This window comes from Peromyscus eremicus, chromosome 16_21, assembly GCF_949786415.1.
Source record: "Peromyscus eremicus chromosome 16_21, PerEre_H2_v1, whole genome shotgun sequence".
In the NCBI taxonomy this organism is placed as follows: domain Eukaryota; kingdom Metazoa; phylum Chordata; class Mammalia; order Rodentia; family Cricetidae; genus Peromyscus; species Peromyscus eremicus.
In genome coordinates, this window is record NC_081432.1 from 67,455,551 (window position 1) to 67,472,037 (window position 16,487).

Here is a 16,487-nt window from a genome sequence, read left to right on the forward strand (position 1 = left end):
TTTCAGCTGTACTGGAAGTGAATCCAGCCAGCATGCAGGCTGTAGGAGCTCAGGGTCACAGGCTGGATCAGGCAGCTTGACTTTCCATCCTTCTGCACAATACTTTTTCCTGAAGGCTGCTTCATGCTGTCCCTCCCCAGCTTCAGATCTGGTTGTCCACACCTTATGCCTTTATTTTGTTTTCTGCCAGGGAATTTTTATCCTCCCAAGCCTAACAATCCTAAAAAATAAAGGTATTCTTAGAGGTCTGCTGGATGCTTCCCTGTGTATAATTGTAAATACATACCTGTTGTTTTACTGAACTGTGATTAAGGGCTGACCTTTGTTTGCAGTTCAGAATGTACTTAATTCCTTGGGTAAAACTGGGTTTATTCCTTCACTGATAAATAGTTATTAAATTCAATAATGGTTTTTTTTTTTTTTTTTTTTTTTTTGGTTTTTCAAGACAGGGTTTCTCTGTATAGCTTTGCACCTTTCCTGGAACTCACTTGGTAGCCCAGGCTGGCCTCGAACTCACAGAGATCCGCCTGGCTCTGCCTCCCGAGTGCTGGGACTAAAGGCGTGCACCACCACCGCCCGGCTCAATAATGGTTTAAAGAGGGGTGGCACGAGGGGGTGAGAGGGCGAGAGAGGGCTAGCTAGCTGTATTGAGTGGCGTTGACCTACAGATGTGGTTTCACAGCTTAGACTCTGTAGGTACAGTGTTTAAAACTAGGCCCTGTGTGCCTAACAGTACTTGAAATGTGGCTCACTGATAGAGTTTTAGGTATAAAATGCATACTTATATTGAAGATGGACTACAGCAAATGGATATAAAATAGATGTAATTGTATTACTTTTTTATTGCTGTGATAAAACACCATGACCAAAAGTGACTTAAAAGAAAGTGTTTAATTGGGCTTACAGTTTCAGAGGGTTAGAGTCCATGATAGTAGAGTAAAGGTATGGTGGCAGGGACTGCTGGGAGCTCACATCTGGATTTGAAAGGAGGAGGTAGAGTCTTTTGAACCCCCCCCCCCCCCCCCCGCAACCTGTGACACATCTTCTCTAACATATCACACCACCTAATCTTCCCCAAGCCATTCTACCAACTGGGGACCAAGTCAAACATATGAGCCCATTGGAGCCATTCTCATTCAGACACGATGGTAACTTTCAAATATGGAGTACATGATAGCTGTAATCATTTGATATATATTATTAAGTTAAATATATGATTAGAGTAGACTTTGTCTACCTTTACCTTTTTAATGTTTTGGGGGCATCACATCAGAATCAGGGCTAGACCATGCCTCATACATGCCCCATACTGACACATCCATAGCAGTTCTTTTTTATTTCAAATATTTACTTATTTATTGTGTTTGTGTTTGCATGTTTGTGTGCATATGTAAGAAGATAAGAGGAGAATGTTCTGAGTAGGTGCTCACCTTCGCTTTACTGAGAGGTGGTCTCTCTTGTTTCTGTTATTTGCTGTAGTTGCTCAGGAGCCCCAGGTCCAGGCTGTGTGAAGCCAGCATTTTAACCTTTGGAGCTATCTCCACAGTACTTCTTTGTTCTTCCTGTTTGATTGTTGGCTTGTTGTTTGTTTCTTTTTTGTTTTTTTGTTTTATTTTAAAGCAGGGTCTTATATAGCTTAGGTTGGCCTCAACCTGCTGTGTCCCACAAGTGACTATCACCATACCACTTCTCTTTACCATTTCCAGTACAGTTATGGGGACATTTAAGTCTGAATGTTGGTTACCATGAGTTCCATTGACCACAATCCTCTAATGGGCTCTGACTCTTAGACTTCCTTTTTTTTTTTTCCATTTCAAATCTGTGATTATGAAAGAAAAACAATTTTTTTTTTTTTTTGGTTTTTCGAGACAGGGTTTCTCTGTAGCTTTGGAGCCTGTCCTGGACTAGCTCTGTAGGCCAGGCTGGCCTCGAACTCACAGAGTTCCACCTGCCTCTGCCTCCTGAGTGCTGGTATTACAGGTGTGCGCCACCACCACCCAGCAGAAAAACAATTTTTAAATGATCAACCTTTTGCCCATTAGTCTGTTAACAGTTTTCATTGTAGGCATTAATTTTACCTCTTCTAAAGAGAAAAACTGATTTTAAGCAGTGTGGTGGCACATGCCTTTAATCCTAATACTCAGGAGGCAGAGGCAGGTAAGTCTCCATGAATTCAAGTCCAGCTGGGCCTACTTATTAAATTCTGAGCAAGAGTTACATGAGGAGACCCTTAAAAACTATAAGAAGAAACCCCCAAAAACTAAAAACCCAGAACTAACCACAGCAAACTGGTTTATGCTGCTTCCAAATCATGCAGACACTTTGAGTTTGCTTCCAGTTCAACAGGCCTCAAAATGTTGGCAGGCCAGCCTTGAGAAGCACAGGTAAGTGTAGTCAGTGGAACTTAGCAAGGGTCACAGCACACAGTGACCATGAGCTGCTGGTCTCCTGCTAAGCAGCAGCTGCACTTCGATTCTCAGCAGCAGGCACACAGCAGGTACTTAGTGACTCTCTGGTCTTTGTGATGTGACATAGCATGGAGAGGTGCCAAGGTGCACTGTCCTGGAGAGATGTCACAAGATGCCCAACTCCCCTGACCCTTGAGGTCACCCCACCTTCTGCACAGAGTGTGACTGTCAGGAGCCATCTTTCTTAGGAGTTAAGATGTGGCCAGTCTTGAGTAATTATTTTTATTCAAACTTGCAGGTACGACCTCACTATATATCATAGGCTGGCCTTGAACTCATGATTCTCCTTTGTCAGCCTCCTGTATTCCTGGACAATTTGGGATAATTATATTGGTATTCTGTAACAGGCCTTTGGAAGACTATTTGAGTTACAGCAAGGCCCAATAGATTTGACAATTAAGTTTAGATGTATTAAAAGCAATTAGCTTGATGTGGTGCACTGTTGTAATTCCAGTACCAAGGAAACCAAAGCAGGAGAACAAAAATGAAATCAAAACTATCAAACAAAAATATAACTTATTTGGAAATAACTTTGTTCTTTGTTTTTCTTTGAGATAGGATCTGCCTGTGTAGCTCAGGCTGGCCTTGAACTCAGAGATCTCCTGCCTCTACCTTTTCAGTGTTGGAATTAATGCTCTGTGCCATCATACCTAGCTGGAAGTAATTTTAAATTTTTTATTTATTTTATGTATATATGTATGTGTTCTTTATGCATGTGGTGCCTTAGGAGGCCAGAAGGCTTTATCAGGTCCCCTGGAACTCGAGCTCAGATGGTTGTGAGCCGTGATATGTGTGCTGGGAACTGAATCTGGATCTTCTACAAGAGCAGCAAGTGCTCTAAACTACTGAGCCATCTCTTTCGTGCTCTAAATGGCTAGGTGGTGGCGCACGCCTTTAATCCCAGCACTCAGGAGGCAGAGGCAGGTGAATCTTTGAGTTCGAGGCCAGTCTGGTCTACAGAGTGAGTTCCAGGACAGTCAAGGATATGCAGAGAAACTCTGTCTTAAAAAAAAAAAAAATTAAAGTCATAAAATTTTGAAATCAGTCGTGAAGAATATTCCATAGGTCCTTCCCCTAGGTTTTACTTGTTGGTAGCAATTTATCTTATTTGCTTTTCTATTTGTTCTAATTTTTATAGTTACACACACACACACACACACACACACACACACACACACACACACAAATATAAATATCTGTGCTGGATAGTTTTATGTTGACTTGACATAAGCTAGTGTTACCTTAAAGGAGGGAACTTCAATTGAGAAAATGCCTCCATGAGAGCTGACTGTAAGGCATTTTCTTATAAATTATTGATAAAGGAGGCCCCAGCCCATTGTGGGTGGAGCTATCTGTGGGCTGGTAGTCCTGGGTTCTTCCAAGGAAGCAGGCTGAGCAGGCCTTGAGGAGCAAGCCAGTAAACAGCACTCCTCTATGGCCTCTGCATCAGCTCCTGCCTCCAGGTTCCAGCCCTGCTTGAGTTCCTGTCCTGACTTTCTTCAGTGGAATCATAAGCTAAAATAAACCCTTTCTTCCCCGAGTTGCTTTGCTCATGTTTCATCACAGCAATAATAACCCTAATTAGGACAATATCTTTATGTAATCTCTACTCAGTTCACAATTACAATAAGTTTAACATTAATATGTGTGTCTGATTTTCTCAGCTAAACCAAAAATGTCCTTCATAACATATTTTCCTCTCCTTTAAACATCCAATCTAGAACTAGTTGTCCTGTCTTCTTAGTCTTCTTTAATTTGAAACAATTTCTTAGCTCTTTAAAAAAGTGATACTGACATTTTCACAGAGGCATGTTTTAAAATTTGAAAACATACTCATTGAAGTGCTAGGGTGGTGGCTCAGGCTAGCACCAGGGAGGCAGGGGCAGGAGGACCTTTGTGAATTTGAGATTAGCCAGGTTTATATAGCAAGTTCCACACTAACCAAGGCCACACAGAGAGACCTTTCTCCAGAAAGAACCAAGTGTTTGGGGAGATTCCTTTCCATTGTCTCTTGGTTCTTTTAGGACATACTGTTGAAAGACCTAAAAGAAATGCCAGGCTACAGAGTAGAGTTGACATTCTAAACAATACTTTAAAATTTCTTTCCATCTTTTCCTTCCTTCCTTCCTTCCTTCCTTCTTTCCTTCCTTCCTTCCTTCGTCCCTCCCTTCCTCCCTCCCCCTCTTTCTTTCTCTCTCTCTCTCTCTCTCTCTCTCTCTCTCTCTCTCTCTCTTTCTTTTCTTTCTTAAGACAGGGTTTCTCTATGTAACAGCTCTGGCTGTCCTGGAACTCACTTTGATTAAAGGCATGGTGATGCCTTGCTTTAAATTTCTTTTTAAAAAAATTATTCACTTATTTTATCACATGATTTTTTTTTTTTCAAATGTGTGTATATGCACTGCATGCATGGAGTGCCCATGGAGACCAGAAGAAGATGTCAGAATAGCATCCCACCCACTCCAGATTGGAATAACAAACAGTTATGAGCTGCCATGTTGGTTCTAGCTAGGAACTGAACCCAGGTCCGCTAGAAGAGCAGCCAGGGTTCTTAACCACAAAGCCGACTCTCCAGCCTCCAAATTTAAAAGTTCTGTACCACTAAACCTATTCAGCCAAACACAGGCCCTCACAAAACCTGTAAGACACTGCATAGCATATGCCAGATGGACCATTAGTACCTCACTTCTTTTAAGGCAGTAGGAAAAGACCAGCATCCTCAAAAAGCAGGCAGAGGAAATGGCAGTGCTAGAGAGAACATTATCTTGTGGAAAGTAGTGGACTAAGGCATCTACAGAACACCAGCAGCCATTTCTGTTCTACACCTTGATCTGCTATGAGAGTAAGCCCAGATAAGGGCCATGGTTAGGGGACAGGAGATTCTTCTACACCAATGCTACACTGTACTGGTGAAAACTTCTTGAGGGGTCAGGAAGCACCTATCAAAGCTTAAAACAGCATGTCCCAGCCAGACTTGGCAGGAGCTGGGACTTGGCAGGATTGTAAAGTTGAAACCAGCCAAGACAGTGAAGTAACACAGTGAGACATTGCCAATGGGGGGAAAAACCCAGGCATCAAGGTGTGTGCTTGCAATTTCTGCACTTGGGAGGCGGAGGCAGAGGCAGGCGAATTGCCACAAGTCTGAGGCCAGTAGCCCAGCCTGGTCTACATAGCAAGTTCCAGGAGAGCCAGGGCCACATAGTAAGACTCTGTCTCAGGAAAATAAACCAAACAACACCCTGGAATAGGAACTGATTAAATTTCTATTATTTCTAAGACTATATATAGTTTGCATCAAAGCTGGATATGGAGGCACACACCTTTAATCCCAGTACTTGAGAGTCAGAGGCAGGCAGATCTCCTTGAGTTAGGCCAGCCTGGTCTACATGGTGAGATACTGTCTCGAAAGAAAAAAAAATAGTTTGGTGTGGTGGCACAGGACTTTTATCCCAGGGCTCAGGAGACAGAGGCAAGTGGATCTCTAAGTTTGAGGCCAGCCTGGTCTATAGAACTACTTCCAGGACAGTCAGGGAAACCCTGTCTCAAAAAATAAAATAAAATTAGATTAAAAAATTACAAAGTACATTTTGAAAATGTTATTTTATATTTGACTACAGTATGTGGTCATATCACTTTTGACAGTATTCTCAGAATTAGACTTCACGTGAGGAGAGCATTTGTCAGGTCACGTATGTCTTAGATTGTGCAGGAAACTTTTAGGGGACATGCCTCATTTTGGAGATAACTAGGCTAAAAATTTTTGTGTCGTTTAATTGCAGAAATAATATATTTTATTATTACTATTTTTTGGCCACTCAGGCTGGCCTTGTGCTTTCATTCCACTGCCTAAGCCTCGAGTTTATGGGTGTGTGCCTCTCAGCTTTTGCTCTCACCCAATTCCCATCACCAGCTAGCTTCTTTGAATGTCAGTCTGTTGGGAACCCCTAGCCTCCCTATCCCCAAAACATAAGGGTACCACCAGCAAGGCAAATCGGACTCTAAGATAGCATGACATGTCATCCTGAAATGACAGCTGGCTTGTCTCTGTCCTTGCCTTCCTCCCCATCAACCACTGGATTCAATCATTCTTTGTCACCTTCCAGAGCCACTGCATTTCTTTAAATTCCAGTCTGCCCTGTCTGTTCGCAGGGTAGTCTAAACATGGCCTTACTCAAACAACCATATCCCTAAAGATCCTAAGATCACTTGTCTAGTTACTGTCTCCTTGCTGTGTGACATCTTTCCAAGTGGCTAAAGGGAGGAAGGGCTTGTTTTGGTTTGCAAGTGTTCAAACATGTCAACGGGGTTGGGTGGGGACTTCACATTTAAACCACACTTCTCATTCTTTGGGGCTGTTTGCTAGAACTGGACATGCTAAGCTTATCTCTGGACTCCAGGCATTCAGTCATCCCCCACTCATGCCAGCACCTCTAACTGCAAGGCAGAACCGTTCACTGATAAGCAACTTGTACTATGTCCTAAAGAACCAGTCATCACTAAAAGAAACCCTTAATCTTAAAAAAAAAAAAAAATTAGATTTATTTATTCTTATTTTATGTGTATGGATGTTTTGCCTTCTTATGTGTGCCTGGTGCTTGTGGAGGCCAGAAGAGGGCATTGGATCCTCTGGAACTAGAGTTACGTTGCGAACCTCCATGTGGGTGCTGGGAATTGATCTAGGATCCTGGAAGATCCAACTTGTTTGTGTGGCTGCTAGGGATTGAATTCAGGGCCTCAAGCATGCTGGGCAAGTGCTGCATTAAACCACACCCGCCCTAAGAAGGTATGCTTTTTAAGAACGGTTCCTGGGGATGGGGACATTGTTAAGAGCACTTTCTGCTCTAGTAGAGGACCCAAGGTCCAACTCCCAGCTCATGAATGTTTACTAATGCTAGTGCCAGGGTGTCTGACCTTCTCTTCTGGACCCCTTAGGTAATAGGCTGGCATATGGTCCACATACATATATGCAGACAAACATACATACAAAAGAATAACTAATTTTTTTTTTAAAGAAAAGGAAGTTGAGTGATGGTAGTGCATCCCTTTAATCCCAGTGTTCTGTAGGCAGAGGCAGACACATTTCCTAGTTCAAAGCAAGCCTGGTCTACTAAGTTCCAGGAAAGACAGGGCTACACAGAGAAACCTGTCTTGGAACAAGCAAGCAAGCAAACAAACAAACAAAAAAGGAAGAAGAGATGGTTCTTTATGTATTGTGTGCTTGAGAACTGCCAAGAGAGTGGATTTTATATATTCTCAGTACTACAATTGGGCAGATTTTCTCTCTCTCTCCTTACCTCCACACACACACACACACACACACACACACACACACACACACACACACAAAGTATACCAGGCGAAGGTGGAAGGAGAGGCAGGCAGGTCTCTCTGAGTTTAGGGCCAACATGGTCTACATATACATTCTAGGCTAGTCAGGGATATGCAGTGAGACCCTGTCTCAAACAAACAAAACAAAAATCAGCCCCCCCCCAAAGAAAACCCTCAATAAATTTCAGCATTCAAATCTCTAGTGCTTAACCTGACACAGGGGAGCTCGGTGTGGTGATGTATGAAGTGATAGGAGGTGTGGTTACAAGGTGCTAGCCTGAGAAACAGAGCCTATTTCATCCACAGCAGAGCAAACCTCAGACACAGGAGCACTGCTGAGGCTTTCCTTTTTGTAATTAATTTTAACTTAGTGTATGAGTAATGGAATTCATTATGGCATTTTCATACATATGTACCATTTTACTTTGTTCTAATCCAGGATCCTCTAAGTCAGAGTATTATTTTGTAATCCAGGCTCTTCTTAAACTCTCAGTTCTCCTGCCTCAGTCTCCTGGGTGCTGGGATGGCAGGTGTCCTCCACCACGCCCAGCTAATCAATTCCTTTTCAATTTGATAATGCAAAGATGCAGTGTTGATGCTTGTGAATTCAGATGTGTCCATTAGATTTATTCAGGTAAGCAGATTACAAGGATTACTTTGACCTCTGTACCTTTTTATTGTGTGTGTATTTGTGTACTTGTGTATATGTGTGTGCCACAGTGTGCTTACAGAGACAGAGGACAACTGTTCGGAGTTGGTTCTCTCCTACTGTGTGAGATGAGGAGATTGAACTGAGGTTCGCAATCTGGATAGTAAATACCTTTATCCACTGAGCCAGCTCACTGAAAGCCACCATGCTTGGTTACTTATTATTGTGTGCATGTGTGTGAGTGTAGGTGTGAACATGACGTGGCATATGTCAGGAGGTCAGAGGACAACTGTTAGGAGTCTTGTCATTTCTGTCCAGTGTGGGTTCTGTGGATTGAACTTGGGCCCTCAGGCTTGTGTGGCAAGTGGGTTCACCTGCTGAGCCATCTTGACGACCCCACTGTTTTATGATTTTATTTGGGATCTTGCTTGCCTGGAATTTGTGTTCCACCTGTCTCAGCCTGCCAAGTGTTGGCATTATAGGCAAGTGCCACCATGCTAGTTGATAACCTTCTGTTTCACTATGGATAATGTTTGTGACTGTCTCTTGAGTCTTACACCTCTTCTTTGATATCACCTTAAGCTGCTCATGTTTCCCACTTGGAGAATGTGTCAGAGGAGGAAATGAACAGACTCCTGGGAATTGTGTTGGATGTGGAGTACCTGTTTACCTGTGTCCACAAAGAAGAAGATGCAGATACCAAACAAGTTTATTTCTACCTATTCAAGGTGAGATTTTTAACATTTTATTTATTTATTTTTACATTCAACTACTTATTTGTATGTGTGCATGTATATACATGTACTCACACATGTCATGACTTTCTTTTTTTTTTTTTTTTTTTTTTTTTTGGTTTTTCGAGACAGGGTTTCTCTGTGTAGCTTTGCGCCTTTCCTGGAGCTCACTTGGTAGCCCAGGCTGGCCTTGAACTCACAGAGATCCGCCTGGCTCTGCCTCCCGAGTGCTGGGATTAAAGGCGTGCGCCACCACCGCCCGGCGACTTTCTTTTTTTTTTAAAGATTTATTTTATTTATTATGTATACAGTGTTCTGCCTGCATGTATCCCTTCAGGCCAGAAGAGGGCACCAGATCTCATTACAGATGGTTGTGAGCCACCATGTGGTTGCTGGGAATTGAACTCAGGACCTCTAGGAAGAATAGTCAGTGCTCTTAACCTCTGAGCCATCTCTCCAGCCCATGTCATGACTTTCATGAGGAGATCAGAGAACAGCTTGTGCAAGTCATGTTTCTCTTTCCCTCAAGGATTAACTCAGGTTGTCAGCTTTGGTAGTAAGTGCCTTTCCCTGCTGAACTATCTTGCTGTCTCTTTATTATTGTTTTAAAGATTTATTTTATTTTTAATTATATGTATATGTGTGTGTTTGTGTAGAGATATGGACACATGAGTGTGGTACCTGCAAAGGCCAGAGAGGCTGTTGGATCCCTTGGAGCTGGAGTTATAGGCAGTTGTGAACCATCCAACATAGATGTTGGAAACTGAACTCAAGTTCTTTAGAGGAACAGCAAGTGCTCTTAACCACTAAGCCATCTCTCCACCCTCCCACTCCCTTTTTTGGTTTTTGAAACATTGTCTTATACATTCCGTGTTGGCCTCAAACTCCCTGTGTAGCTGAGACTTGCTTTAAACTCCTGATCTTCTTGCCTCTACCTTTTAAGATCTAGAATCTAGGTGCTGGAATTTTAGTTATGGGCCACTGTGCCCAGTGTGAGGTGAGACTTTTGCATTTCCAAAGCAAAAGTTCAGATGAGCCCAGTCCCATGTGCAGTTTATGGGTGGAAGGCACTCAGCTTTGCTTCTGAGGCTTTGTTCCTCAAGAGTCTCTAATATGAGTGCTATGAACACCTTCACGTGTATGCAAAATTGAACATCTTGATTCACATATGTTTATAGATTTCTTAACATCCACCAAATAAGTGTTTATCACAGCCTGAACTAGAGATGGCATTGGAGTATCTTGAGGGACAGAACTGTAACAAGACAAAGTTCTTCCGTTTTGGACTTACATGTCTGTCAAGGAGATGGCCAGTGAACAATCAGTAATGTTTTTGCAATGTTAAAGCCTGTGAGGGGAAAAGAGCCATTCCTGCTCGGGGAGATTTCCAGGCAGAGTTGTGCGCTAGAGGGGCTGTGGCATACAGGCACAACAGCGAAGCCTTCAAGGGGGAGCCTGGAGGGAGGTGTCAGTGGAAGGAAGCCGGCTGGGCGTCTATTATTTTAGAGGGAAGCCCTTGACCGTCACTGACATTGCCACCACTGTAGCTAGAGTCTTTTTGGTCCTGCCTGGCCCACAGTCAGAACAAATCTCTCTCACCTGCCAGTCCCACAGCCACTCTGACTCAACCCAGTAAACACACAGAGACTTATATTATTTATAAACTGTATGGCCACGGCAGGCTTTTAGCTAGCTGTTCTTATATCTTAAATTAACCCATTTCTATTAATCTATACTTTGCCACATGGCTTGTGGCTTACCAGTACCTTACATGTTGGTACTCATGGTGGCGGCTGGCAGTGTCTCCTTCTCCGCCTCCCTGTTTCCCCAATTCTCCTCTCTGCTAGTCCTGCCTATACTTCCTGCCTGGCTACTGGCCAATCAGTGTTTTATTTGTCAGTTAATCATCCACAGTACTTCCCCTTTTTGTCTTTCTTCAAAAAGGAAGATTTCAACTTCAACATAGTAAAATTACATACAACAAAACAATTATTAATCAAGAATCACAGCTACACCATCTAGTTTATTTGTATTTGGCAAAATTAAAGAAGATATCCTATCTATCCTTTATTTGTGAGTCTAAGGTTTCATATTTAACTTATTTTTTTTCATGCATAACTAAGGAAAATTATAACTATCTAGTCTTCAACTACATCAAAGACCTCAGAAGGATATAATATTACCTGAGAAATGGTAGACGTACACAAGCAACTTTCGGGAGTCTTGCAGGGTAGACAGAGACAGCTGGCAGCCTGGACAGTTATCCAAAGTTCCTTTGTAAAGTTGGGGCATCTGTCTTCAGCCCACAGGCCTAGAGTCTCTCAGTCACTTCTCTCTGTGTCCTGTAGAATATCTGGCAGTTTCCTCTGCGAGGCAGGAACCTGAAGGACCATTTCGCCAAGCAAAGTTAATTAACTTTTAAAGAGCATGAGACTCTTAATCTCAGGGTCTTGAGTTTGAGCCCCACGTTGGGCACCACACCACTCCCTGGAGCTGCTTCTTCTTTTTGTGCCTTTCCTTCAGTCACACAGCTGTTCACAGGTGCTGATGGGGGGGAACAATTTGCCAAAACCAGATTCCTAAAGGAGGCAGCAGAAGAATAATTAAAACAAGAAACCTGGGGCTGGAGAAGATGGCTCAGTGGTTAAGAACACTTGAGTTCAGTTCTCAGCATTTTGTAAAGAAACACACCAAGAAGCAAACAAGCTGTTTCTGAGTTCTTTGCAGATGACGTTGTATTGTGCAATCCTTGTAAAAATGTTAGGAAACATATCAAAACAGAAGGCATGGCCAGGAAACCTGTACAAGTGTCTGTATTTTCTTTTTTTCTTCAGGTTTCACTTCTTTAAAAAGGTTAGTTTTGAAATAGTGTCTCCCAGTGATTTCCAGACTGATTTTGAACTCAGGATCTTTCTGCCTCAGTTACTCTAGTGCTGGGGTTACAAGCACAGGCCACCACGCCTAGTTATTTACATAGATTTTTATGAAACCTCCCTTCCCTGGTGGCTCTCTTTCTCTGTAGTGCTTTTTATGTACGTGTATGAGTGTTTTGCTTGCATGTATGTCTGTGTACCACATGAGTGCAAGGCACATACCAATTGTTCTGCCACTTAGCTACATTCCCAGCCCATAAAATTTTCTTCTTTTAATAAGAACAACTGTGCTTAACTTATTTTTATTTTTAATTTTAGTTTTCACTCCTTGTGGTACTGGGGATTAAAACAAGGGCATTGCATGTACCAGGCAAGTGCTCCATTGAGCTGTATTCCAGCCTCTGCTTGCTTTGGGTGACACAGAGAGCTAAGTTAGCCATGGAATTCCCTCTTTGTTGTGGCTGCCGGGAACCTCAGTGGATTCTCTGCAAGATTCTCATAATTGTTACCTTTTAAACATTTGCTCTGTATTCTCCTTTTTTCTTTTTCTTTCTTTCTTTCTTTCTTTCTTTCTTTCTTTCTTTCTTTCTTTCTTTCTTTCTTTCTTCTTTCTCTTTTTATTTTATTATGTTAACTGAGGGATTGCAGGTAAATAGAAGACAAAAGGAAGAAGGAGAATCCATTTTTTTAAAAAGTTTTAGGATACTATTTGGATATTCTAAAATGGGTTGGGGTAGGTGGGGGTTGAATGTCATCAGGATGAGCCCCTTAGATGGCAACTTGCTGACATGGCTGTGAGGCTGGAGTCATCTGATTGAACCCTGGCAGATTCTAGCTGTTCCTGCTTCTTTGGAGAAAGATTGTAGTTGAGGGAAAACAAGGCCTACTGTTTGTCTTGGAGCAAGTGCCCTGGCAGCTTTTGCTGCCCTGCCAAGTGAAGGAGCTGACACTTTCCATCCTGTAGGCCATGTGGCTTGCAGCTGGTATAAGCGAGCCAGCAAGCATTGCCCTGGGTCATAGCACTGTGGTCTCCGCAACTGCCTGCCCCCCATCTTCAAATAACAGTCCAGATATACTTGCTTCTAAAATCAGAATCCAGGCTGGTCAGTGCTTTCTCCTCTTCCAATCATCCCTCTTTCTTTGCTTTTCCTTTCCTTTCTTTTCTTTTGTTAGGTCTTTCTATGTAATCCAGGCTGATCTTTTTGTTGCGTTTGAAACAGGGTCTTTCTATGTAGCTGTGGCTAGCCTGGACCTCACTAGTGTCATGGGCTAGCTTTGAATTTGCAGTAGTCCTTACTGCCTCAGCCTCCTGAATACTTGGTTAGTACCATAAGCCCTTATGCCCAGTTTCCAGCTACATCACTTTATATTTGAAGAAATAGATTCACTGTCTCCCAGTTCACATCAGTTCACCTCAAAACTGAACATTTCTGTGGATCAAGTTCCCAAGTGGCTAACTGAGCTAAGGAAAAAAGATTTTATTTAAATCAAAAAATAAACACAGGCAACTGGAATTGCTTGTTTTTAAAATTCATGATTAGTTGTTTTAATATGGAGTCTTTTGTAGCTGAGGATGACCTAACCCTTCTGACCCTCCTGACTCTACCACTGTGGTACTGGGATTCAGGCAGGGCCACCACAGCTGACTCATGACTAATCTTTATCATTGGAAACACATGTAATGCTTACCTTTATTACAGTTAATTTTTGTGAAGATGGACACAGCACATTAAGGATCAGTAAGTGGTCCACACTCATAACTTATATGGGACCCCCTAGAAGGTATTGTGCTCTGTGGTGACATATTCCTTTTTCTGTCCCTTTCCTGTCTGTCTGCTCTTTGGAGGCTTTTGATCTTAGAGTGGGAATTAAAAGCAGTGCATTTGGTTTGTGGGCACTGAGAACACAGGCCTGCTGCCTGCAGATGGAGAAGCTCAGTCTCTTGGATTCATCAATTTTGTTAATACAGCAAGTAGTTGTCCTCTTTCACGTCTCTTGGAAAGGCAGAAATGGAGAAAAGAAGGAAAGAGCAAATAAATGCAGGACCTACACGTGAAGGAAGCTATGGGTGATTTCAATTAGAGTTGAGTGGAAAGAATGTCAGTGTCTTTTTTCTTTTTCAGAGTTGGAGTTTATTGAGAAAAAGGTCTGGTAAAATGGCTCAATGGGCAAAGGTGCTTGCAGCCAAGCATGATGACTTGAGTTCAAGTCCCAGGAGGCACGGCATGGAAGGCCAGAATTGACTCAAGTTGTCCTCTGAATTCCACATATACACTGTGGTTCATGCATCATCCACATACACACATACACATGAATATATGTAAAAATATTTTAAAGAAATTTTTTATTTCTTTGAGATCTGACTCTACTCTGTAGCCCTGTTTGGCCTCAAACTCATTTTGTAGCCAGTGATGGCAATCCTCTGGTCTCACATTCAGACCAAGAAAAAGTGTTTAAAATAGATTTAAACATAAGCATCAAAGGAGGAAAAGAAGGGGGCAGTTGTTCACACCCAAGTGTGGATTTCTCCAGAGTCCTTAGGGTTGAATTCATCTTCAGCATAGTTGTAGGTAAATGGCTCTGTCCCTTTTCTCTCTGTTTGCTTTTTGGAGGCTTTTGATCCTAGGACAGGAATTAAAAACAGTGTATTTGGTTTGTGGGCACTGAGAACATGCACCTGGTTTCTACAGATAGAGAAGAAATACAAAAAGACAGAAGTAGAGAAAGCTCCTTCCAAGCCCCTGAGCCCATGTGTCTAGTACACATGGGCTTCACAGCTTCTGCAGGCAGCAGTTCTTTCTGACCTTATTTATGCGGGAGTGGATCCTGGTTTATCTAATGTTTAAGACTCAATGAGTCTAAATGGGTTTCTGGGTCCCTAGCAAGCAAAAATGGGAGAAAAGAGGAAATGGAGGGAAGGGTAGAGTATGGGGATCAGTGCAGGGTAGTCCAGGCTGCTCAGAATTGAAAGGTGGCTAGCTCTGTGGCTAGCATGAACGCGAGTTTGTGGTATCTAGGAGTTCTTATGTGGCTAAGCAGAATATAGTTGGTGACTCCACTTAAAGGTTAGGTAGATGTGGGGTGGGAACTGGAAGGAAAGGAATAGATGTGATGTGGTGTGTGTGTGTGTGTGTGTGTGTGTGTGTGTGTGTGTGTGTGTGTGTTTTAAGTGCTAGTTATGTTGGTGCATACCCATAATTCCATCATTTTGGAAGCTGAGGCTGAGGAAGAAGGGCCATGAGTTAAGGTCAGCCTGGACTACATAAGGAGACCCTGTTAAAAAAACCAAAACCATAAATCACATAGCCACAAACACACCATAAAAAGCTTTTCAAACTAAAGATTGTTTTTAAAAATGATTTCTTTGCAGCTCTTGAGAAAGTCTATTTTACAAAGAGGAAAACCTGTGGTTGAAGGCTCTTTGGAGAAGAGGCCCCCATTTGAAAAGCCCAGTATTGAACAGGTAAAAGTGTTTTGAGGATCTCTTTTACATGAGTTTAAGACTGAAGGGCCCCTCCCAGCTTTTGTTTGCTGGGGCTCAAACCTGGAACCTTATAAATAGTCAGCATACACCATTAAGCTATATTCCAGCTTGAAGAACTTTCATGCTTCCTTCCACATTTCTAAAATTTTTTAAAAAAGATTTATTTATTTATTATGTATATAGTATTCTGTCTGCATGTATGCCTACAGGCCAGAAGAGGGCACCAGGTCTCATTACAGATAGTTGTGAGTCACCATGTGGGTGCTGGGAATTGAACTCAGGACCTCTGGAAGAGCAGCCTGTGCTCTTAACCCCCGAGCCATCTCTCCAACCCTCTTCTACATTTCTATATAGGTCTTGCATCCATCCCAACCCAGCATCAAGATGTTAACACAAGACTATAGGAACCTAGGACACTCTGGGTCCCACAGTCACACCCACTTTAATAAATAATCTGGGCTTTGTCTTTTAGGAGTGTTGTGCACCTAGACTCCACTCTATGTAGGGAAAAATGAGTAGAACGTGTAGTTGGTAAGAATTCTTAAAATGTGCCTTTTCTTACTCTTGATTGAAGTGAGATCCCACAGAGGTATATATATGTAAAAATCAATTTATTAAGGGGTGCAGTGGGGAAACAGACTCACTAATACAGAACAAGGAAGACACCACCGCTGCCGCCACTGCTCCTGCTGGTCCAGCTGTCACTGTCCTGTTCTACTCTGTAAGCTGCTTCACTCCGCTTGACTTGGTCTCGACCACCCAGGAGAGAGCAAGCTGCCCCCTTCTCAGTTTTAACCAGTCACATACCCAGAAAGGGCCATGTCCATTGGGCCAGATAGCCCAGAGGTCATTGGTTGAATGGAATGAATTTCCACAATACTTGATGTCTTAAAATTAAGTCTTTGTCTTTTTATTTGGCACTGTCTGAAAAGGCCTATTAAGAATAGAGGGAAT

The 16,487-nt window shown here is 42.5% G+C and overlaps 1 protein-coding gene across 5 annotated transcripts in view; it reads left to right on the forward strand.

Annotated features, from left to right (window-relative positions):
• Window positions 1-16,487, forward strand: part of Kat2b (lysine acetyltransferase 2B) — a 119,317-nt gene that overhangs the window by 40,096 nt on the left and 62,734 nt on the right. For 4 of the 5 annotated variants that reach the window (XM_059244162.1, XM_059244165.1, XM_059244163.1 and 1 more), the window contains exons 3-4: window positions 9,025-9,170; window positions 15,420-15,512. In XM_059244162.1, the coding sequence (XP_059100145.1) occupies window positions 9,025-9,170; window positions 15,420-15,512 (239 nt within the window). Of the gene's footprint in view, window positions 1-2,622; window positions 2,707-9,024; window positions 9,171-15,419; window positions 15,513-16,487 lie in introns of those variants that run through there. The other variant, XM_059244167.1, reaches the window with a different exon arrangement.